General features: G+C 42.9%; 8 protein-coding genes across 8 annotated transcripts; 4 read left to right on the top strand and 4 right to left on the bottom strand.

The window, feature by feature from the left end:
• Nucleotides 1-1,015: 1,015 nt before the first annotated feature.
• Nucleotides 1,016-2,090, bottom strand: K450DRAFT_290725 (uncharacterized protein; the record flags this gene model as incomplete). The annotated part of the gene is made up of 3 exons (XM_051593569.1): nucleotides 1,016-1,469; nucleotides 1,576-1,921; nucleotides 1,963-2,090. 3 exons carry the CDS (start codon nucleotides 2,088-2,090, stop codon nucleotides 1,164-1,166), a joined length of 780 nt encoding a protein of 259 aa, XP_051442097.1. The 3' UTR covers nucleotides 1,016-1,163.
• Nucleotides 2,091-4,058: 1,968 nt separating this feature from the next.
• K450DRAFT_109295 (uncharacterized protein) lies at nucleotides 4,059-6,492 on the top strand. Its single transcript, XM_051583929.1, has 9 exons — nucleotides 4,059-4,529; nucleotides 4,593-4,689; nucleotides 4,752-4,861; nucleotides 4,938-5,290; nucleotides 5,366-5,465; nucleotides 5,540-5,678; nucleotides 5,757-5,946; nucleotides 6,015-6,294; nucleotides 6,367-6,492. The coding sequence occupies exons 1-8, from the start codon at nucleotides 4,425-4,427 to the stop codon at nucleotides 6,274-6,276; spliced, it is 1,356 nt and encodes a 451-aa protein (XP_051442095.1). The 5' UTR covers nucleotides 4,059-4,424; the 3' UTR covers nucleotides 6,277-6,294; nucleotides 6,367-6,492.
• Nucleotides 4,069-4,287, top strand: K450DRAFT_178267 (uncharacterized protein; the record flags this gene model as incomplete). Its single annotated transcript, XM_051584290.1, has 1 exon — nucleotides 4,069-4,287. One exon carries the CDS (start codon nucleotides 4,069-4,071, stop codon nucleotides 4,285-4,287), a length of 219 nt encoding a protein of 72 aa, XP_051442096.1.
• A 571-nt stretch (nucleotides 6,493-7,063) lies between the features above and the next one.
• On the bottom strand, nucleotides 7,064-11,998 carry K450DRAFT_253600 (uncharacterized protein). The gene is made up of 10 exons (XM_051591064.1): nucleotides 11,587-11,998; nucleotides 10,521-11,520; nucleotides 9,914-10,454; nucleotides 9,656-9,845; nucleotides 9,325-9,580; nucleotides 9,037-9,253; nucleotides 8,858-8,935; nucleotides 8,407-8,779; nucleotides 8,035-8,326; nucleotides 7,064-7,949 (listed from the first exon to the last, which is right to left on the bottom strand). Exons 1-10 carry the CDS (start codon nucleotides 11,647-11,649, stop codon nucleotides 7,162-7,164), a joined length of 3,798 nt encoding a protein of 1,265 aa, XP_051442094.1. The 5' UTR covers nucleotides 11,650-11,998; the 3' UTR covers nucleotides 7,064-7,161.
• Nucleotides 11,563-15,081, top strand: K450DRAFT_253593 (uncharacterized protein). Its single transcript, XM_051591063.1, has 13 exons — nucleotides 11,563-11,998; nucleotides 12,062-12,153; nucleotides 12,241-12,405; nucleotides 12,476-12,823; nucleotides 12,895-13,071; nucleotides 13,139-13,761; nucleotides 13,826-14,154; nucleotides 14,226-14,272; nucleotides 14,347-14,375; nucleotides 14,447-14,496; nucleotides 14,581-14,595; nucleotides 14,664-14,795; nucleotides 14,871-15,081. Exons 1-13 carry the CDS (start codon nucleotides 11,780-11,782, stop codon nucleotides 14,937-14,939), a joined length of 2,295 nt encoding a protein of 764 aa, XP_051442093.1. The 5' UTR covers nucleotides 11,563-11,779; the 3' UTR covers nucleotides 14,940-15,081.
• Nucleotides 15,082-15,229: 148 nt separating this feature from the next.
• Nucleotides 15,230-16,471, bottom strand: K450DRAFT_253591 (uncharacterized protein). Its single transcript, XM_051591062.1, has one exon. The coding sequence runs from the start codon at nucleotides 16,403-16,405 to the stop codon at nucleotides 15,512-15,514; it is 894 nt and encodes a 297-aa protein (XP_051442092.1). The 5' UTR covers nucleotides 16,406-16,471; the 3' UTR covers nucleotides 15,230-15,511.
• Nucleotides 16,472-16,730: 259 nt separating this feature from the next.
• Nucleotides 16,731-17,810, bottom strand: K450DRAFT_213277 (uncharacterized protein; the record flags this gene model as incomplete). Its single annotated transcript, XM_051584818.1, has 3 exons — nucleotides 16,731-16,896; nucleotides 16,965-17,600; nucleotides 17,667-17,810. 3 exons carry the CDS (start codon nucleotides 17,808-17,810, stop codon nucleotides 16,798-16,800), a joined length of 879 nt encoding a protein of 292 aa, XP_051442091.1. The 3' UTR covers nucleotides 16,731-16,797.
• Nucleotides 17,811-19,826: 2,016 nt separating this feature from the next.
• Nucleotides 19,827-21,426, top strand: K450DRAFT_201455 (uncharacterized protein; the record flags this gene model as incomplete). The annotated part of the gene is made up of 5 exons (XM_051584665.1): nucleotides 19,827-20,075; nucleotides 20,339-20,845; nucleotides 20,920-21,161; nucleotides 21,293-21,348; nucleotides 21,386-21,426. 5 exons carry the CDS (start codon nucleotides 19,827-19,829, stop codon nucleotides 21,424-21,426), a joined length of 1,095 nt encoding a protein of 364 aa, XP_051442090.1.
• Nucleotides 21,427-23,816: the final 2,390 nt, after the last annotated feature.

Raw genomic sequence — 23,816 nt, 5'->3', positions numbered from 1 at the left:
TGATCTGCCCGATAATCAATGTGGATTTACCGCTCTTCCCACGACAGGTTAGTATTTGGTATGTTTACGAGGTCCCGGACATGGCAAATGGAGGCAAGCGCCGAGTGGTATCAGCAGAGATGCTAGTCGGGACCGATATCGATGCGATATCAGCTTGCAAACAACATGTCAAATCATATTTCTTCGTCAATGTTCTCAGCTAAAATACATCACGCCACGTCATTATCGCTACTTTTCTCATTTGATCTGTGCAATTATATCGGGTCAAGGGTTCCGAATGTTCTGTGACCAGGGGAGCCGCCACAAACGTTGCAAGAAATATTGCAACGCGGGCCTATCCCCTCTGTTCACATCCCCAGAGACAGGCCATAATTTAGACTACTTTTTCGTCCAAAATAACAGGGTCATAAAAATAAAAAATAAAATTCATACGTTACGTTACGTTACATCAATATGACCATCGGCATGTCATTTCAACGAGGACTCATGCATTAATGAAAAACCGTCGGTACTCAAGCCCGCCAAAGATAATATACCCTTCATCAGCAGATTTCATCTGTGTGAAAGACAGATGGTGGCATTGTTTGTTTGTGTACGTCGTTCCATGCTGGAATTCATTCCAAGGGCAAGTCACCAGAGCAACCAGGTCACGCTAATAGGTTCACGGTATTTGGATATCTTTCGTCACTCAATTTTTACATCATGTTTATAACTAGCAAACTTTCCGTTCTAAACCCTTTCATCGTAAACACAATATATCATACCATGTGCTTGCACGAGTATGTCTGAAATATGCACGCGGTGTGATAACAAACTATGTCGTGTCGTTTTTTCTAAAATGAGATTTCATGGCAATACCAAACTCAGCCTGCGCAGCCTTGAAATAAAAATAATAATCTAGCAACAGCCAGCGCTCACAACGAATGGGCTTACACTATGTTGAGATTTAAAAATTAAAAAAAAATAGAGTAGTGATCAGGAACCTCATCTCAAATTTCATCACCATGTGCACGTCTTTTTTTTTTTTTCAAATAGAAATACTTTATGTCATTAGTTGATTCTTACGGAGAGAGAATCCTAATGCGAGTTATAACAATAGATTTACTATCAGGTATCAGATTGATATAGGAGATCATTACATGGTCGTCATATCAGAGAGTACTTTAGTTGACGGCGGCACTGTAAGCGGAAACACTGAGGGTAGCGCTGGATCCAGTGAAAGGTTCAGTTCCAGCCTGAACGTTGGTAAGGTATTGAGAAGAAGAGATGAGACTCTTGGATTCCAAGAAGGTGAAGAAAGCCAACAAATCGGTGCTCAGACTGTTGACGGTGCTTGAAGCGACAAAGCTGTAAACAGTGGTTGATCCATTGGGACCGGAGTACAACTTCCATGTAACACCAGCGTTGGTGAAAGTGTAGATGGGACTGCCAGTGGACGAAATGGGTCCAGCACCACCCAGGGCAGCCAGCTTGAAAACAAAGAAAAAGTCAATCATCATGGCTCAAACTTTTAACTGTCTCCCAATTTGAACCAATTTACACCAAATCAAACACACAATCGAAAAGCATGCGTACCCAAACCATAATTTCGTATTGGCTTGATCCTGTAGCACTAGAACTGGTGAACATATCGAAGGCAACATCAGCAACGATGTTAGAGCCAGTGTAAGACCAATTCCAAGTGATGGGGATGGACTTGATAGCAGAGAGCTGCTTAGGTGTGAAATTAAGAGCAGCATTGGCAAAGGACTTGACACTGCTGGAACCTCCAGCCCAACTCCATGAAGTCGACCAAGACAAGGTATTTCCGCTAAGGGAGTTGACAGTGGTGCATTGAGAGCCACTAGTAGCAGCAGACTCGCCCCAAAGATCTTGGTAACTACGTGTTAAACGGTCAATTGAGGGCTGTTTAATACAGAGCCTACCAGTTTTAGCTTGTCAAAGCAAGTGCTAGAAACTTACATGGTGTAGGAACCATCAACAGCGGTATCCCATTGACCGCACATGGCGGCACGCTTCTCCAGAGGAGCAGCAGTGACAGTAGCTGCAAGCAGCGAGGCGGCGGACATGAAAAGCGCAAGAGATTTCATAGCTTGAATTTGGGTTGGTTTAGCTTGGTGAGTATGGATATTTCCCAATTCCTTTGTTGCCCATTTTATACCTGGCCGCCGAAATGATCTTCGTTTATGCATTGGTAATTCGCATTACGGACAATAGGAGATGTTGAAGCGGTTCGGTTAATATTTCTCAACATGGACAAGAGTTGAATTTAATCAACGTCAATTGATTTCGTAATGTGATACAGCATACCGTTTTTATGGAAGGTAACGCATGCACTTTTGGAATATTAAAAATCTTTATTCCCCAGCTAATTTTCTCAGGCCACTCAAGTTGACTGCCTGTTAGCCGTAACATGAAGTCTTTAGGGAAAAGTGGTAAATAAATATATTCTCGCATCCTTTCACTATATGCAATTCCAAGATGATAACGGTGGTGTGGATGGATTGGAGGTGCATGTTGAGCGCTGAGTGGCAATGCATACTAATTAAATTTACCATTTCCAAAGAACGCAGCTATCGCATGCGCGCCATACGCATTTTCCTTGCATTACTTACATGTGCAGTGTTCCGAGGAAGACGTGCGTCATGAAAGCCAAGTGGGTAGATGAAAGTCATATGATTTGGCTTGGAGGAACCATTCTACAAATGGAGACATATTGAAAGGACAGGATAATGTTCCGTTACATGGTGTGGGGTAATTGTTCAGTGGGGGCCGTGGAATGGTTCTCCACTGTGTGATCGGTAAAATGAAAAATTATGTCAGCTAGGAAGTACAAGTCGCCTTTCAGTCATGGTTACTCAAGCGACAGAGGCTTGAAGTTCGGATGGATTGAAACAGTTTAGCGTAAAGTGCGGCTAAGCATCGCAATGTATTGTTTACCATGTTTCTAGTAACTTTTCATAAAGTTTACCTTTGGTCAAGGTTCAATGTTTACAAAATTTAATATATCTGCGGTGTTGGACTAGGTCCCGTTTCTAGGACGAGTAGAGTTCATAGGTTTAAACCACCACGCAATGCCCACAGTCACCGGACCCGATTTAGCATCGTTGTTGCATCACCCGAGTCCCAAAGCGACCCCATAATGCTCCGTTAGTTAGCTCAGGTAACGCGAAGCTAGGTCTTTACTAACTTTGCGCAGAGTCATTGCTACGGTGACGGATTGGATTAAAACGATCAGATTTGGACACTCTACCTAAACGAAGAACGCGGAAATTTTCAGCGCGTGCGTGAATGTAAAGGGTCAAGATCGTTAGGACATCACTTGCCGATATACCGCACGATAACGCCTAGGCCTTGGCAACAGTCAGACTGTATCCAATTTGAGGAAAATGCTCCTTGCTTCGAGTCATTCTATGGTTTTCTGGCAACCAGCTCTACAATCTACTGCACGGTCACGTTAGTACATTTGCTGCCTAATAGTTAAACTCTGAAAGGTAATTCTTACCAATGGCTATACACAGATTTCTGCTTAAATGTAAATTATTCTTCATCGCTCAAAGCTCATGATTTGGAATATAGGGCGTAGCTTACATATTTTTTACCCACAGTCAATTCCCAACACGTTCTGGCTGGAGTAGAATGCCACGGAATCCATAAACCGTAAGTAGCGTTGTTTTCCTTGTGCAATGTGTTACAGAGAATCATACTATGAAGTTCGCAATGTCATTTTCATAGAAACTACAATGGTTTAAGTAGTGCTCAAAAGTATTAAACTAGCAGCAGTGTTGTTGTGAAATGTAACTTAAAAGAAGGTCCAAAATTGCAATACAGAAGACCCTAGTCCAACCATCGTCATAGCAGTGCTGGGTACCAGCTTTAGCGCAATGGCTACCAAATAGAAGGTTATAGCCGTCCTTATAAAGATATTCTTTCTAGTGTAAAAAATCTATGTGAGTAGTTTTTGTTTGACCATAGCTTATCAGATGCGATTTGCTTGACGGCTTGAACAATTTTGACGCTGCAAATTTTTTTGCAAGTCCGTGAGCACTTGCATCTTTCCCTAAATCAATGGTGAATGCAGTTACTGGAGTTCTAATTGAGTGCGACACTACCGTTAAAGCCATCATTAAAAACTTGGACAGCAAGCACCATTTCATTGTGGACGACTTGGACGATACGCACGTTTTCATTGTCTCGACTTGGGTTGAACGATTGAAATCTGAGCTGGAACGTCTTTTAGACGAGAACGCATACACCATTTCAGATCCAAAGGACCCCAAGAACTGAGATCCCACACAAACATTACCCAGCTGCTTTCCAACAGACTCAGGATCAACTTATCTCGAGCTACAACCTTGAGCAACGACAATCCTATTTCACATTTTTGTACATATAATCCACTTCAACAACCGCAGTAATACACCATGAAAAAATCATTAAAGTTACCCCCTTGTCCGATCTGTAAGACGCGCAAGTATCGCAAGAACGCACAAGGTCACTATGTTTGTAAATATGGGCATCAGTTAGCGGTATGTCGAAACATCATGTCAAAGTATGCTTGGGTAGCGTGATGCTAATGTCATGCCACATAGAACTACCAAGAGGAGGAGGGCGAAGAAGGTACCCATACGGGCGCCGTACGTACGATCAATCGAGTCAAACGAAATACAACAGTGAAGGAATCGAAAAGTACGTGCTTAGAATTCGAAGTTTACCCCACTAGCACAAAATCTGATCATTTCCCTTGTTAGGATTGTCGGGTCCCAGAGCCTTGTTTATCTATCATCAAATGTTCCAGCAATGTCTGCGCCAGTTAGTACGTGTACTTATTACAAAGTATGCTGCGCCTGCTGACCTTGAGGTAAGCAAAGCCAGGAACTGCAACCCAAACGGACATAGCCAGGGCTTTTGATTTTAACACTATTCCTTATGTTCAGACCATAGTACGAGAACTGTGGCTATTGTATGTGTCTCATTCGGAAGTCCACTTTGAGTATCGTAAACAGACAGCACCAGTAGCTACCAAGTCAACAGTCCCTGACGATGAAATAGAAGCACTTGAAGAAGAAGACAACAACGATCCGGTTGAGGAAGATGACTTTGACGAGGCAGATATGATGGCTATGCCCAGCATGGATACCAATGAAAGCCTCTTGTTTGGCAATGATAAAATTATCCGCAACCCTAGCTTCAAGATATGGCCACATCTTTCGTATACTCAACTTTTAATTTTCTGCTACCTGGGCTGCGTCTGGTTACGATGGCCTGTCATGCTTGCGGATTTGCAGAGGTGAATATGTGGATCTGACTATTGATGAGGGCATGGCTTGTATGAACCATTTACTAAGCGATAAATTTCTTTCAGATGGGCTATTGTGGGAAAGCTTCCATATATTTCTCTGACCAAGAATTTGCCTTCAGAGATTCTGGACACTATTGCGCAACGAAAGCTAACAGCACTCAAGGTATGATTTATTTTGTACTGGCTTATGCGTTTGTGTGATGAACTGGGCATCTAATTCCTTTATCCTTACCAAAGATTATTCCGAATATGCCTACGTTGTACCTGCAGACTCGACAGTGGATAGGATGCTTTGGCAGCATCTGTAAACTTGAGTTTCCAGACGCCAACTCCGTGCCTCTCCTACAGCGTGGTCTGCGTGAAATCATGCTTCCAGGTAAAGCTAAAGACGAAGGGATGAGAGATGAAGAATAAATCATATTAACGTTACATTGTTACCCTTTACGTTATGCAGTTGAATCTTACGTTTTGGCTCAATTCATCTTTGATAAACTGAAACTTAGCAAGCAAGTAGTGATTGCAAGATCAGACGCAAAGCAACCACGTAACACCATGATGGTCACCTCGGCTCCAATGGATGTGAAGATTATGGCGGTCACTATGTTCATTGCCAAATTATATTACAGACTAGATGATAGTGACAGGTACGTCATGGCAATGCTACCTACACAAATTAAGTGCGCTTGCTGAACCTTTTTACTTCTCCTTTTAGGCATGAACTGCAAGATATTGGCATATATGTTCCTCCCAAAGATATTTGGTTAAAGGCCCTGCGAGCTAATGTGTACCGATGGCAAAGCAATATGCTTAACGGTGGCCGAAGGTATGATTATCATCTGACTGAAGGTGAAAGTGCCTATCAACGGTGTAGTAATGCAAAATCCAACACAGAATACCAGGAGAGGATGAATCTGACGTTCAAAATTTGCGAGAGGTGGCAGATATGTACAAGCATACTATACATGCAGGCTTGACTAATCGCTCGCATAAAGGTAAAGTCATGACGAGATGAATTTGCGGAGTGGCAGAATGAAATGACTCACCTTTGCGTGCCGACATTTTAGATAGAATTTTGGTTAAATTATTACGCAAGTACACCAAGGATCTCAAAAGAAGAGAGGCCGAAGAGGATTCCCACCTACCTGGCCCACTCAAAAAAACAAAATTTAATTCATATTGGCAGGAAGGGACGACCCTATCCTTCATACGTGATCCGTATGTCCGAGTTGCTGCATCCGATATGCAACCACTCTACTCCCCGATGATTGAGCCAACCAACAAACCAGATGCACATAATGACCGAAAACGAACTCACGATCAGTTGGAAGAGGATTCAGATGGCACAAACGAATTTGTTGAAAGTCAAGCTGGAGATGTGGCGTGGCGTGAAAGCTCTATCGGAAACGCGTCTTTTCATGGATTTGATGAAGCACCTGAAGAGGAAGATCAGAATTACCTCTCTGTCACCCAACTTGTCAAGAACTACCAGTACCAAGATCGGTATATGGATTATAACTACGATGAATACGAATTTGTAGCGGAATTCGCTGCCAAAATGGTTGGCTTGGATAAGCTGGAAATGATGAGAATAGCAATATCGCTGGAACATTTCATATCCCGTAGAACTCGTTCCATTCAGAGATTTGAACCATGGGTACAATGACGCCTTGGCATTCCTACTGGCCGTAGATATCTTCTTATTTTAAACAGAAAATTTATTATCATGAAACCATTGTGAGAATAAATGAACATAGAAGGATTATAAAATGAATGTCGTTTGGCGGCATTAAGCCCAAAAGAGAGGATAGTATGAATGCAAAATAATAGAAACGAAAGAAACGGGATAGTAGGCAAGGCAGTTACATAAATGGATTTGCTGCAAGCACTCTAAGCAGAGGTGGAGTTTGAGTCATTTCAACGTGGATAGCCACCTTGATTGAATCCAAAGGCTTGATCGTTTGTGAGCATTGCATGCCATCATACGTTGGATTAGATATAGGGCCGCCTTGTGAGCCGGAGTGGCTAGGAGCAAACATCATGGCACTTGAATTACGTTTGCTTAGGCGCTTGTAAGCGACTACTGGGGTATCTGTTGTTGCCTCCTCCACATCGTTACTAATAGCTAAAGCCCTGACATCTTCTTCCTTGGTATCCATCTTTCCATTTTGCGGTTTTGCTTCAACGCTGTTGTCATGGATGACGGGGTCACTGCCGTCGTCGGATGGTTCACTCTTCTGCATTTCGTCGGCAAGTGCATCTTCATCCAACTCCACATCTTCATCATCCTCTTCGAGGTAAGCAAATTCGCTGTTGAGCGCCGTGGTGGAGATACCCTTCTTCCAGAACAAAGTCAAATTGTCGCTATTAGGATCCATTTGGTGGGAGTTGAGAGGCAAGTTATCGGTATGAATGCGTTTCTCGAATCCGAATTGAGTCAAGATCACGTCGAAGTATCCGTCGAACACAGCAATCACGATAGCATCAGCAAACACTACATTGCTGTTTGCTTTTTTGGCCAAGCTGTTGAAGTAAAGAGCGAGGAATAACATGCTGCTCTGGTATCTTGCATTCAAAGCGGCTTCCTTCTTTACGTTACAGTGTTGGGATGTTTTCTGCACTGTATCCCGGTCCAAGTAGAACTGGGGTTCTAAACATGCAAAGTGTGGTTAGCAAAAGTGGCGTATATAATTTCATTGTTCAAGATTACCATGCCGGTCCTGGTTCAAACTTACCCTTCTCCAATGCATTCTTCAGTTGGCGATGCACAATCAAGTCAGCGAAGCGACGAGAAGGTGATGTAAAGTGAGCAAAAAGTGGGATGTTGAGTGAGTAGTGAGAGTACTTCAAGATATCCATAGTGCCGGTACAGAAATATTTAGGAGGTTGCAATGTCTTGAGAATGATGATGGTGATTGCTTTGCGAAGCTGTTCATCCTGAATGGCATTCAAAGATGTTTGAATTCCCTCCGAGGACGTTATGTCGATGTTGTAACCAAGTTTTTTAACATATTGATGCAATTCGACCTATAGAAAACCGCCATCATATTAGTAAAATGGACTAGTTTTCAAGTTATTAAAGACAAACATAAACATCTGTAACTTACAATTTTTCGCTCCAATGGAGGAGCTTGTCTTCTCAAAATGGTCTGTTCAGGGAAACAGCTGGACACCTTTTGAGCGACACTCACATCTGCAAGAATTTTGAACTCTCTCATGATTTTACGAATAGCTTTCTTTTCCTTGATAGTGACGCCGGTGGGGACTTGATCTTCACCAAACTCGAATACGAGTTCATCACGAGTAAGGCACATTGCTCCAGTGTGAGAACGACTGTTAAGCAAAGTGGTCGAGATTTCGTCCAGCGCCTGAATGTCCTCAATGAGATGAGCCGCAACGTCGGTATCAGCAGGGGTATTTTCATAAGGTTGTCCCGCAAGTATATTCTCAACATCCTCGTAAGCAAGCTGAGCAACAGAGCTTGAACGAGAGAAATACAATATAAATAATAATTCCTCATATCATCTCTCCTATCATTTTCTTGGCATCAACACTTACTTCACAACGGTTTTACCAAACCATGTATCCAAGATTTTGCCCTCCTTGCTGACCTTCCATATAACGGACAAGGTGAGTCTACAAAGCCAAATCAAAAAGTCAGCCAATATTCAAGATTTGCTTTGGTCGTGCGCGCCCCCCTTCTTTTGCACTTTTTAAATCATGTCAATAACTTTTACCTATCTTCTCCCTTGTTTAGATTGGTAACCTCATTTGTGAGTTCACTGGGTACTAGTGGAACAGTGGTATGAATCAAGTCAACCGAACTAGCGCGAGCTCTTGCTTCCTTGTCGAGAGGAGAGTGTGGTTCAATGAAGGAAGAAACATCAGCAACGTGCACACCGACTTCGTATGTTTCATCGCCCAACTTTTGTACAGAGATGGCATCATCCAATACTAAAAATACAAGCTTATTAGTTTTTGTCATAAGTAATATCATCTCTTTCTTTGTTTCACTTGTAACTCACCTTTGGCATCCTGAGCATCAATGGTAAATACACGCTGGGAACGCAAATCACGGCGCTGAGATACTTCGACGTCGGTCAAAACCCAGGGCAGTTCGGGGAGACATGCCTTCACAGCTTCAGAGAAATTAGCCATGGGAGCATTGTTATCGGCTAAGAGAGCTTGTGTCTGAACACTGATTTCATTGATGACACCAAGCTCACGCTCAAGGGTACCAAATGGATGGAGTGAAGTAATAGGCCAGCGTTTGATGGAACCCTAATGTAGCCATTGTTATAATCTATGTCTTCTTGCAGGTATACCACACGATATGTGAATCACTTGATGACTTACCACAAACAATCTGTGCTCATATACGGCAGTGTTGGTAACAAAATCCTCAGGAGCTTGTTCAATAGGAATGGCAATCAGTGGAACACGTTTGTCGGTAGGCTTGAACCACACGATTCTAGGAGCCTCCTTCGCATCCTCCGACTTGTCGTCTTGAGAGCGTTTAGTATTAGGACGCATCAAGGTAAGCGATCTACAAAAGTTAGGGTGGCTTTAGTATTGAAACTCCTTGGACGTCATTGTAACAAGATGGAGACGTACCCAGAAAATACTTGGTTTTGAGCTCTTTCCAAGATGGCAACAACGACACCACTGTACTTGGGCTTCACCTTGTCAACATCATCATCTCCACCAAAAATGATTTCATTTTCATCTTCCTCATCTGGTCTACGGGCTGGTGCCTTGCCTCCGTTTCTTGCTAATTTTGCTTCTTCCTTTTCTTTCTTCTCTCGAAGAACCTTTTCCACATCTACAAGCTTGATAGCCACAACGTCGCCTTCTAGGGCTCGGTTACGATCACGAGAACCACAGATATAGATATCTGATTCCAAATCGTCCGATGTGACATAAGCGTCTGAACGGTTTCGTTTGTTCACACGCAGAGTACCACGAATCAGCTGGCGTGCTTTGAACAGCGGACCAAGCGCAGAGAAAGGCAGATGGGCTGCAAATAGTGGACGACGTTGATGAGGGTTCGCATCGTCTCTGGCGAAGTTGACCTTGGTAGGAGTAAATGGAACCAAATTGAACGATCTAGAGCTTGGCACAGATGGAGGGGCTAGAAGCGAGTTATTACCGGCGCCTATATTGATTGTCACGTTAGATATATCCAAAGTCTACATTTAGAGCTTTCATTTGATTCTCATACCTGCTCTCCAATCGGAATCGAAGTTTCTGGAGGTAGAACGTCTATGGCCCTTCTTCTCTAATGAAAGATCCAAGGGCTTATTAAAAGTCAATCGCTTGCTCTTGTTACCATTGGGATCTTCACTTGTTTCTGTAAGTGTTGGAAGTTGAAGCGATGTGCGCTTGGAAAACGAATTGGCAGCAGCTACGGTGCTGAAGGAAGGGCGGTCGCTACCATTCGAATCCGAGTATCTGCGTCCGGATCTCCTTCTCTCTTTATTTGATGCTGAAGTATTGGAGCTGTCGGTTGCAGAGTCATCACGCTTATAAGTTCCCATCAACTTTGCCTCTGCTTCCGCAAGAGCATCTCCACGAGAATAGTTATCAGCGCCATCTTCATCATCAGATTTGCGATTACCGTTCTGAGGAATGCTGTAGAGCCTACTGCTTCTCTTTTCTGGTACCTCGGGTATAGTATGAAATTCCTGAATGGAAGAATGAAGATTACGGCCTTGCTCAAACGACTGGGAGAATCGGCTTTTCTGCAGGTTGATCGCAGATAAGGATTGTTGCTTGCGATGACCTCGACGAACTGGAGCTTCATCCGCACCGTTCTGTGTGGAAGATCTATTGGTGGACGGTATAGGCGGCAAGGACTTGAGCGTATTGATCATATCTTGCAAAGAGGACATGGCAACCGACTCATCCTGATCTTGAGATAGAGCAGCCTTGTACGACTGGGGACCATTACCAGCTGATGACTGGCGTTTCATCTCCTTTGAGGTGTTAGCCGATGTCTCCTCCGCCAAGGTTTGCAGGCCGAACGCGTTCTGCCCTCCACGTCTAGCTTGATTATCGAACATATCTGATGTGATAGCCGATTTTGATCGAGAATGTGATCGAACGGGTCGTTTGATCGAGTTTCTTGCAGATGTTGAACCATCTGAGGCACTATTTACACTGCTGTTGACGGCCAGAACCTGTCCCGAGCGACGTTTTGAAGCGTCCCTTGAAGGGGTAGCCTATAGCGGGTAAAACTTCAATAACGACACACTAACGAGGTTTTTGAATAGAAAGACTTCACTTACATGCTCTGGAAGATCAAACAGTCCACGCGTTGATTCTGGGGCGGTTTGATGAAATGTGTCCATGAAGATGGAGGGTATGGTTGCACAGATGCGGCTGCAGTCTTTATTGGGAAAATTGGCCTGCACTGGAGCGCCTGGAATAAATTGGCCACTTTAATTTTTAGAGTCGTGTTTTTTATAGCTTATTTATTCAATGTTGAATCAACCTCAAGCACGCCGGTTTCCACCTCCATGCCGCTTTTTTTCTAAAGGCACTTGCAGAGCCGGCGAACAATGCTCGTTTGCTCACATTCTACAAGCTGTCAGCAAGCAAACAACCCTGCCAGATACCCTCATTGCGGACTTACAAGCACACGCTCTTTCCAATAGAGATCAACGACCAATCGCCTCGGGTTCTCGTCGCAGATCTACTGTATGTTGGTAGAAATTAAGCAAATGGCTACATTTAAACTTGCTGATTTTGTGCATTTGACAGGATCTACATTCCACCGAGGTTCAAAAAGGAATCCAACGATCCCAAATAGCGCAATTGGAGCGTCACTATGCTTCGACTTTCGCCGTTATTATGTACGTACACTTACGTGAGAATGCTTTAGTTCTACATACTTTTTGAGATTTCTCGCTTATCATCGTCGATCAATTGCATCAATACAGGAATAGTTCGACAAGTACTATTGTTCAAGTCGGTATCAAACCTCCACACGACTTTACTTACGACCTGACATCGCTAGTTATCCAGATATCAGTGCCTACCAACTATCCTCGATCGCCCACTACAATTAAAGTTCAAAACTGCGATATACCCAAAGGGTTTGCCATGTATGGGAAGATTTATTTTTCTATGTACTGTGCCATCTTTTGGAAATTGACCGTACTTTTGTTGCCGCAGTAATCTTGAGAGAGGATATAATGAGCATATGAGTAGCCATTCGCCTGAGACCCAACCTACATTGATTCAACAAACTACCTGGTTAGAAAAACATATGGAAACCCTTCTCAGTCGACCTCCAGCCACCACCATGCGTTTTGTAAAATTCAAGAGCAATTCAGCCAATGCACCAGAGGCAAACTCGACAGAGGAATTACAAGTGGAGAACAGTGCTCCCAGCAGCATTAAGCCTCAACCGCAGCCTCGAAGTAGATATAGTGCCAATCAATTAGAGAAGGCAAAGCTGGCTCGTGATCGCCATCTGAAGCAGTTGGAAACTCGTTTTCCAGATAGCTACCGCATGCTACGGTAAGAAAATCGAGATGTTTTACAAAGTACCTCGTATTATATTACAGCCATCTGATATGTAATTGGAGCAGATCTGACAATCATGGTACCATTATATACCTCCGTATTGAGCTATCAGACCCCTCATTCGGCTTGAAAAGTATTTTTGGAGATACTATGGATATGTGCATTACAGTACCGCCAGTCTACCCTCTCGAACCTTGTCAAATCGAGATAATGAACGACAATTTGGAAGATTGGAGATTATTGTTAGTAGTCTTGACTAGTTGCCTACCATGCTTTGTTCGAATTACCACGCTAAAAAGTTTCATCCAGGAATATTGCCTATGGATTCCAGCAACATGTAGTAGAAGCACCATCATCATTATTTCAACATTTGAACTGGCTTGTTCGTAATTTGGATGATCTCATGAAGCAAAGTAAACCCCGAGATGCAACTGTCAATGAAGGACTTGACCAACAAACAGTGTCTGCACCACCAATACCATCACCAAAATCCAATATTACAGACGATCTAGATGCTATCAAAAGCAAAAAGGTCTATGTGACAGATCCGAAGGAACTGATCCCTCCTTCGCAAATATCAAGTTTTGAAAAGAATGACAATTCAAGTCAAGTTAATTTGTTAGGCAGCCCATCATCAGGCTCTGATAGTGAGCCAACCTCGTTTTCGGCCGGAAGCAAACATTCAAGAGCGCGGGGTGGCATGGAGATACGTCACCCCGATGTATCTCTGGAGAATATTGCACTTTTACAAGTCGCTTCTATCTCTCTCTCGCTCAAATGTAATCGATGTCGAAGCAAATTTGCTATAACCGACCTCCCTGTAGAAATCCTAGATAAGGCAGACGAATCATCCTCTGTGGAAGTTAGCATTGGAGAACGATGGCTTGCTTGCTCAACCTGTACACAAATTTATGGCGTTAAAGTGTTCCCAGGTGAATTGATATGGCTCAGGATGGAAAGCTTCCCCATTGATTATTACTAAACATGGCACAACAGATTATATACATGAAAACTCCATCACCCTCGGATTAGTGCAAACAGCAAAATGCACACCTATTCAAGTCTTACCATCAAAGTACTTGGCTGTATGTGCTAGATGCGACTCAAACTGTAAAAACCCCATAACAGTCGCATCATTTGGGCAAAAAGTGACAGTGGCATGTCGAGCTTGTCATACGCCATTATCGCTGATGATCGATAAATGTACCATGGTCAGAATAGGTGGACTTGCGTCTGACTGGTTGCAGGCTGATGAACAGGAAATTTTAAAGGTGCAACGTAAAAATCTGCAAGAGAAGTCGCACAGCAAAATATCACTTGGTCAGGTAGCGTTGGTCCTCGTGCTCTTTGACGCACGCCATGATCTTTAAATTGATCGCCACTTATTTCATTATAGCCGTTACCAAATACTGGAACTTGCCGGCATTTTCGAAAATCTCATAGGTAAGTGTCGCGTTCACAGGCTAACATATACAGCTGTGCAAACTGAACCTTCTCACATTTTTTTCTTCTCTCAGATGGATGAGATTCGAATGCTGTATGCGAGGTGAATATTCCACCGCGGTGTCACACAGGTCTTGCATTGATCATGTTAACTCATCTTTGTCTGTCAAATAGTTTATGCTTGTGACAAGTGCCACGACGAAGCTGAGAGCCATATCTATGAGGTATGAACGATAGGGAGATAACACGGTTTAGCTAGAAAAATGGTTATCTGACATTAATGTTTTTGTATTTTCTATCGCCCATAGATTGCTCAAAAAATGGTATGTGGCAATCACCACGAAGAGTTTTCCGGTACATTCATTTCCCTATCTAACCTTGATTGTACTAGATCTGTGGATACTGCAGCAGAGAGCAGCCCTATCACCAACAGCGATGTATAGGATGCGAACGGCTATTGACTGGATCATACCATCACGCCAGTACTGCCAAGAAAAGCGAAGGATACAAAAATCGTGCACATGTAAGTATTAGGCTTGTGCTTTTCTTTCCATGGAATGTTCAGAAATCACTCAGCTAAATCATCTCCCGCCGATAGGACTTGGTAACCACAAAAGCTGGACCGCAGCTTGCATCTAAAAAAGAACATCGTGCAGAGCTACAATGAAGTGACAATAGCGTTCTAGGACCATTAGGTTGCTATGCTACTGATATCGTCGTAGAGGAACTACCTTCTTTCTTAATAAAAAAAGTCTGTAGCATTTATTTTGGCTTTGTCAGACATAATAAACCGCAATGTTCACACGTAATGTATTGTTTTTTTTCCGATGTTCATAACGCCATCTCATTTTTTTTCGCCAAAATAGTGGCGATCAAAAAATTTTCCAGGTAAGCTGAAAAGTCTAAATTTGAAAACATCAACCTCAGGCGACTCAGACCAACAACGTAAATTATACAGGCAAGGTCAATGTTAACTTGGTCTTATCCAATCTGGGGGATACATCACACACACTCTTTCACATAACGGGGCAATTTTAGTTGTTGTTTGTTTTAAGTGGGGCAACGCCGGTTTGCCGATGCGAGTATATTGAAAATGCTTGAAATAAAAAGTTTGAGCGGGTTTTGTCAACCACACCAAGCTAGTGACATGAATGAATGGAAAGGGGATAGCGATGGCGATGACAACGGTAAGGGAGGATTTTACAATAAGGTTAACTAGATAGGTGTAGTAAGCGGGAATCATTGACGGGATGCTTGCACAGATAAACATTCTTGCTCGTGCTCGGCAGCATGGTCAATCCTGCACTTGTTACTACAGTATCGGCGAACTTTGCAGCGAGAGCACACTGGCATCATCAGCTTTTCGGTATTGCAGCCAGCACATTGATGTGATGAATGTATTGAGGACGTAGGTGATGAGGGCGCCAAGAGCGGTGAGCAGGCTGAGCCGTTGTCGCGGTCCAAATACCCCAAGCTCATCTCCGCTGAGCGCTGAGCGATATCGCAGGAGTGGATGCCGGTGGGTGGAACGTTGACACATTTGATATAGTAATGTCTCGCCTTATCTGCATTTCGATCGGCTTGGTATAGGAAACCTCGGCAGTTATAGATGACAATACACAAGGCGCGGGCATAGAAAACTTGGTTTTGCTCTAATGGCGTTAATTTCGCCAATTCCGCCTCATTCAATTTCATAGCAGCTCTGGGCTTAAAGTCTTTTGACATGGACCACAGCATACTGCTTAAAGTACGTCCCTCCTTTGATGTGATATTAGTGAGCATATGGTTTGACAAGAGCTCGACAATTTGCTCTACGAGCTCCAAGCTCTCAGGGGTGCAAGGTAGATGGGTATTCTTGCTGGCCAGCAGTTCCAAAGCTCGGATGTACCACTTGGCAGCAGTGTGGCAGTTTTGGCACACTGTCATATGTTCTTCTCGCATAGAGACAGAAGCTAGGCTCATGGCGGCTCTGAAAGAACCAAAAGAAGCTGCCCTTTCCAGAAGAGGTACGGCTTTATCATACCTATGATTGATAAATTCCCTCTGTGCTTGGATCAAAAGAGTATGAGATTCATCTGTTGAATCCTCCTGGGTGGCAGGGGTAGTGTCTTCTTTAAAAAAGTACGATGGCATGGAAAAAAATTTGAAAGAGAAAGTCAAAGAAGAAGTAAGAAACTTTAAAAAAGAGATGGCTTGGTTATATTTTTGATCGATTGCCTAGAAAAACAATCTGTGGGCTGTGAAAGATCTTAGATATTAGCCACACGTGAGGTTGGGTATGAAATAAGAGTCGAATCAAAACCATCCAATGTACCTAACGTGAGTGCACGCGATAATCTCTATGAGGAATAGCTATAGACTGCACGTGTGGAAATAGAGCTCAACCATTGGCAACCATAATTGTCAAAAAAGGCAAATTGTAAATTAGACTTTTTATTGACCAATCAAATATGCACGTGCGCTGAGACATCGGAGAATATCTGCTCCAATTTGGGTTCAGAAAACCAAGGAACACACACCCAGCGTCAGATCAAAACTAACTCCAATGTCCAGGTACGACGACACCATACGCGCACGGGAGTACTATGCACTTCTACCGCGCTTCCTTCCCACCAGCATTTTCTCTAAAAGTTATTGTGATGGAGTAAGTATGTAACGGCAATTGTGTGCGCTCAAAGGTGCATATACTTACTGCAGGTTTCTTCCAAAATAACAGCATTTTTTGAGCGGTCGGTAAATACGATTCGTCTGAATTGGTTTTCAATTTTGTAAGAGCGATACTCATTATACACGTTTGTTTGGGTTCTAAAGCTCTATGATCCCAAACGTCGTTCCGTGAATAACCCGATTGGCAGAGCATGTCAATCAAATGTTGTTCAGCAGTATTATCCTCTTTTTTAATATTGCGTTCTAACGGAGCAAATATTTGATTCTGTGCCACAAGTTTTCGCCCGCAGCTTCGCTTGATATCATTCATGCCGTTCGTGTTCTTCCCTATGGTCGATCGAGGTGGTAAAGCATAGTACTCTAATTCTTCTCTAAGCACGATGATTGCTTGTTTTGTCAAAAGTTGATATTGTACTGAATGCAGCGTTGCTATATCTCCCAATGCTGCGTTGGCCAATAAGATGTCCTCTCTCATGCTCCTCTCTTCGGCAAATGTTCCATTGCAGCTCTCCAAAAAGCGGAGTACAAAATCCAAGCAGTCGGGGTTATAATCTATGGTGTACACAGGGTCTTCAATGGACGCAAAGGAGCTTTCGTCGCCAATCTTAACAGCTAGTCCATGTGGGAACATGGATATTAATAAGCTCTCTGGAAGAGAAATCTACAAATATAGCATTTAATGAAAAGACGTGATTGATTGCGTAATGCCGCGGCGGAAATGAATTACCAATGTCTCGCGGGCAATGACAAACTGCCTCCCACGCAGTTCGAACTTTAGAGTACTTGGTAAAGGATCTTCATTAGAAATGGTGGTATCAATGTCTGATATATCCTGTGAGTAAGATACTTGTGTAATTAAGCCTTCAGCCATAATGGTAGGTCTATGTCGGCAGTTTCGTTGACTGTGGGGGGTGCTGAGTATGTGACCAATGAAAATTTTTAAAACAACGAAGTCTATAGCGATTGAGATATGAAGTTTAGACTTTTCAAAGATCAAAAGTAAGAGGTAAAACAAGAATATAGGTTGTAAAGGAGAAAGCAATTCCACTAGCTGATTGCTACAAAACGCGAATTCAAAGTTTTCTCTACGATACCCGTCATTCCAACTGTATCCGCTAGGTCACGAATGCTCCTGTTCAGAGAGCTTGTTCTCCTGAATCCCCAATCTCCTATCCTTTACTTTTCATATATCACCGACGCAATACACTCATATTATTCTTAGGAAGTTCTTGATGCTTGTAACTTTTTTATGGCTATGTATTATAAAACGCACATTGAAAAGAATAAGTAAATAGCCAAAGGCACATATGGCGATGACATTGAGTTGAGTAAAAAAATTGTTGAGCCTGGTGGATCACATACTAGTTTTAGGAAAGTATAGATTGAATCTAGCTTTATTTTTTCCCCTATAAGTGTTTTCATATTAGTAGCTTCTCTCTATTTCAATTTCGAAGTGAGAAGCAAGCTGACCAAGGCAAAGTAGATAGTCAAAAGTTTCTTTTCTTGTGTCAATCAGTTGATTGTAGTACTTTCTTGGTGCGGTATAGTAAATAGACGACTTTAAATGAGTTTGTGTTGACTTGGCTAGTAGTGCTTTCCCTGCGGACTGGTCTCATGAGTCAGGAATTTCTGGCTTTCTAACTTGGAAAAAGAGGTATGTGCTTACCAAGGCGCCAAAGATAGACAATACTACATATGTACTTGTATTAAAATTGAATGAATATTTGGAGAGTATAGTATATTACAGACGCAGCTTTTTGAGCTTGTGTGTTGGACTTTGTCTTTATGCGTTTCTAGAATGTATCAGCACGTTAGCAAACTCTGACTTTCTCAATACCAACTTGAAATGTGTCCTTACCAAGACGCTGAAGATAGTGCAAAATACATATGTTGATGATGTTGAAATTGAGTGAAGTACTTGTTGGTAGTGGTATATAAATTGCTCAATTTTGAAGAGTAAGTTTTGAATCTTGCTTATATACTGTCCCTGTAATGTGTCCTCATGTTAGAAGTTTTGGTCGATCTCGATTGAGCAAACTACTTGTTTATCGCGTTATACCAATCAAACATCTTTTCGATAGTATGCTTTCATCTCTTGCTCCCTGTGCTTTCTCTGTAACATGGTCTCATATTAGGAGCTCTGATACCACTATTGGAAAGTATAGGATATGCTCACCAAGGCACAAGTGAGTTAAAGCCTTTGTTTAAAAACAACAGATTTCAGCCTTCTCATCTTGAGCGTTCACGACTTCGAATGCTTTTGGTAGTTACGCGTGAGGCTAGAAGTATCCAATGTAGTGTCCTTCATCTTAAGCTGAGCACTATGAAGCGCTAGTTACTTTAGCATACTAAGCAGAGAATGTAGTCCACTGACTTGTTACTGTTAGTCTTTTCGGACTTGCACTGATGTTGCTATTATTCAACAAATAGAACAAGGCAATCAGCTAATTTGCAGACAACAATTCCAGACTGGGATTGGATCATACCGTATCGAGCTGCTAACTTAAGCATAGTTTGATGTCTGGCTGAAGGAAATCGTTCAACCAAACCCTGTGCGGCAAAAGTCCCAAAAGATAGAGTCTACGGCATAGGCATATATTGATGGTATACTTCAAACAAAAGGGAACGAAGAGAAATAAGGAGTAGACTGATTAGTTAGGATGATTTCCAATAAAAAATTTGATATATGAGACTGATTCTACACTTGTCTTTCCTTTCATTCAAATTTTTCTGGCTGTATACATGCACAATCTCTAAAAATTCTGATATTCTTCAGAGACCAAAGAGCTCTGTATCTCCAAAAAATATTTGGAGAAAATGCCTCATGTCCCAACCCATTACATGAAGAAGTGCGCCTGTGGTTGCCACTACTTCTGTGATTGAGCCTATGCCTATGGATGTTACATCGCCCGTGGTTGCGCCTGTGATTGCTCCGTCTTCTGGTGCTTCCATTCATGACTCTTCCTCCAGTGCTAATTCGAGGGCGACTTTCCTTGCCTCCAAGTCGCCGCCCGCAAACCGGAAGATCGCAACGCCTTTGGGTCGCTACTCTCGTCATTGCATACCAGTAAATGTTTCTCAAAATCTTGTTAGCCCGGCCGTAGCTTCTATGGCACCTGGTCAAGTCATTCCTCTGGTTACTTCGACCTCTGTGATTGCCACTACTTCTGTGACTGATTCTTCGCCATGATAATTACTTCGCTCGTAATTGCGCCTGAGGTTGCTTCGAATTCTGTGGATACTCTTGCTTCTGTAACTGCTTTGTCTTCTGAAGTTGCCTCTTCCTCCTTGGATCCTCCTTCTCTAGTTTCTTTCCCCCAGTCTCTTCCTGAGCTTCCTTGACGGAGGATTGCCGTGTCTCGAGGTCGTTTTGCATGCCGTTTCTCTCCAACTTCGCAGTCTTTGCGTCGTGAGCGACGACAGCAGCGAGATCGCACGTCTTCCCCTCCACCATCGTCGTCTTCTACTTCTCGATCTCGTTCTCGCTCTCCTTCTACGGCCGCTGGCGGTCGACGAATCCGACGTAGATTGTGCCATAGACGGGCCAACACATCAGCTGTTACATCAGCGTTGCCATGCTCCTCTTCCTCACCATCGCCGTGTCCTTCTTCTACACCGTCGCCTTGTATCTCTGTCCCCGCTGCTGGATCAGCGTCACCGTGTCCCTCTCGTTATGTTCGCTCTGCTACTGCTTTTCCCGCTTCGTCGGTCCAGTCCTGTCCTTTTTCATTGGCTACTGCCGATCACGGTGCTGCTGGCCAGTACCGCCGTCCCGCAAGCCCATTGTCGCGGGACAGCTCTCCTCTCATGCCTTCTCGCTGTGGGACCGTGCCCCCACTGGTGTTAGAGGCCGCGCATAGCCCAGTAAACGGTCCCATTGCCGAGCATGTCGATAGCGTTGAAGATGTAAGTAACTTTTCAATATCTAAATGCAGTAGTAGACCAAAATTCATATCTGTCAATCTTTCTTCTATCATTAGGCTATCGGCTTGTTCCAGCGCTTGGAAGCTATCCAAGGTCTGGATAAAGGCAGTTCTCAGCCTGGCTCTCCAATTGCTGAGAGAGAGGAGGAGAACCTCCAACCGCCGCCTGTTGACCTCAATGAGGCGGATCTCATTTCGAATGTTAGAACCTACCCTGCCATTCCAACGACACCTCTACATAATTTCCAAATTCTAACTGATTCACCCTTTCAACCAACTGTAGGAGTTCCCAGGCGGCGGTTTGGAGGCTGTTGCCGGTGGTATCGTAGATACTACTGGCTAAGCGGGAGCGCTGTAAGCATATTAACATTGGACTCGATTTGACTAAGAAAATCTAACTCACCTATGTAAAACTTCTCTCCATTGTTAGCGTCGCTCCCGAAGAAGCTCAAGGAGCTTGTCGGATGGCCCCAGCAATACAGCATTGTAAAATGAGTAGTACTTAACTTGTACGCTTGAACAGATGTTCATCCATTAACTGTGGCTATTTCTTCACATTGTTAGATACAAAAAAAAAATAAAAAAAAAATAGAAAATTTGAAAAAAGTTCGTATTGAACTTCTACCTCTGTCAGTGTGTTGGTTCTGCCTTACACGCTATCCTATTCTCAAAGAAAAGTAAGCTTCATTTGCGCCTCTGCTTTTATATCGTTCAATCTATACTTCAGTTTTGCTGATCAATGTCGTTAATTATAGATCAAGAATCCCAAAAACAAAAAAATTGTATGGAAGAATCAGTCACAGAAGTAGTGGCAATCACAGAGGTCGAAGTAACCAGAGGAATGACTTGACCAGGTGCCATAGAAGCTACGGCCGGGCTAACAAGATTTTGGGAAACATTTACTGGTATGCAATGACGAGAGTAGCGACCCAAAGGCGTTGCGATCTTCCGGTTTGCGGGCGGCGACTTGGAGGCAAGGAAAGTCGCCCTCGAATTAGCGCGGGAAGAACAGTCAGTAAAAGCAGCACTGGAAGTAGCAGCAGACGATCGGCTCCAAGAAGAGACAGAAGAAGAGTGGTGGCCATGAGAAAAGCTGGAAGACAAGCGACCCCGCACAGAACCACAGGCAGTCAGCTAGGCGCAAAAGCATAAGGCACGCAGCTACGCAAAGGAACTGGTGAAGAGACTCGGAGAAGAGACACATGTGACAGAGGCATACTGCCATATCACAGCAGTACGCATGGCCCGTGGCTGGTCACTGAGGTACCCCAAGCTTACTTGGCTAGGATCGTAGTCAAGGGGGAAAAGGTCGATAGCCATCTATATGTAATTTACTTGTGAGAACACACCCGCTTTTCACATTTATCCGGATACACTATCTTCATCATTTTATATGATAGACGTAAGTTACAACCTTAAAAGTTCTGATCTCTGGCAGTAATCATATATTATCTCTGATGAAGCTCGCTCCATCAACGCCTTCCAGCAAACTCGCCATTTCGGCTTTGATCTGCAAGGTTACATTATTTTACATGAAGATGACTGGATTTCTACTTGTTGACTCCACACAGGCAATTTAAACCATCTATAGGGTGTGATTCACACCTTTTTTTGACGTTGCGTCAATAAATGACAATTTGCAATAGTAACTTCTTTTTTAACTACGCATACATGATGTACTCTCGGCTTCCAAATACTGGATATCAGCTCTTCATATCATGCAAATGAGGTCATTGAGCTCTCTCTTGGACAATGTACGCAGCTTGAGGATAATTTTTGAAGCAGCTGTTTAGCATGAGCTTTCCTTTTAAGTATCGGAATAGACCGTCGCCTTAAATTATGTCTTTACTGTCATTGGACGATGTGAAAAACAGGTTGAATATGTTCGGTACAAAGTATCCCTGAGCTCTGCAAGGAACGGAAAGTTTGGAACTGAAGTGAAATAATGGAGATTTTTTATTCTTGGGCAAAGATGAGCACAAACGTCGGTGTATATCAACTGATCCATAAGCGGCGGTGGAAGGAAGGACCAAATCAGATAGGTGTGTCAATTGACATCATTGTTGTATGCGTTGATAATTTTGGGGCTTCAGTTCTTTGCAATGTTTTAAAGGCTACATTGATTAAAACGGCTAAGTGAGGTCATTGATCTTACCAATAATTCTAATTAGTGAAAATGAGGTAAAGCAATAGATGTTGAGTCCATTACCAGCAAAACAGGTACCACTCGAAGAATGGATTGTGGAATACTAAATTTATTTCATCATTTTCCCTTCCCAAATAGCGCTATATCACTGAAAATAGAGAGATTAATGCCACTGTTCATTGTACGTAATCAAGTACCAATCATCAACACACTGGCATTCTATTGAGAGAAAGTTGAGTCCTAATGAAACAATGACCGTTCTATGATAATATAAACATTGTAACAACGCCACCATATCATTTAGGAAATGAACTTGTTTACTTTGATTTATTAGAATCCTTGTAGAGATTGGCAGGAGTGATGATCAGCAACATGAGAGATTGAAAATTATCTTCACTTACATTATGCTTGTGCGGTATTACTATTCAACGTTCCAAACGTATGGTATTCACTGGACGAGATAGCAGTTTTGAAGGCAATGCTGACGACAGAAATTGGATAGCTTTTTATTACTTGTCGTGTCACCATTAGCATTGTTGGTCTTTTCTTTATGACAATTAAAAGCTATCTATAGCCCTTTAAGAGCAATCAGTTCACATAGTGACCATGCCAAAAAGCGAAATATACATAGAAAGGTTTTACGTCCCTCCAATAGGTATGATATCAGCTGTAATTACCATACGATAAACGGACCCAGCCGATGTAGGTCCACCTCTTAGACTGCTGCTAACGTCTTGTTTGAAAAATAAAACAGTGGTATAGACTCGGTTCGTTTTTGTAGTGCTGATCATGTACTGTTTTTTTTTTT

This window comes from Umbelopsis ramanniana (assembly GCF_025399195.1).
Source record: "Umbelopsis ramanniana AG unplaced genomic scaffold K450scaffold_54, whole genome shotgun sequence".
NCBI lineage: Eukaryota > Fungi > Mucoromycota > Umbelopsidomycetes > Umbelopsidales > Umbelopsidaceae > Umbelopsis > Umbelopsis ramanniana.
The sequence above is the reverse complement of the archived record's forward strand: the minus strand, read 5'-3'. Positions and strand labels throughout refer to the sequence as shown.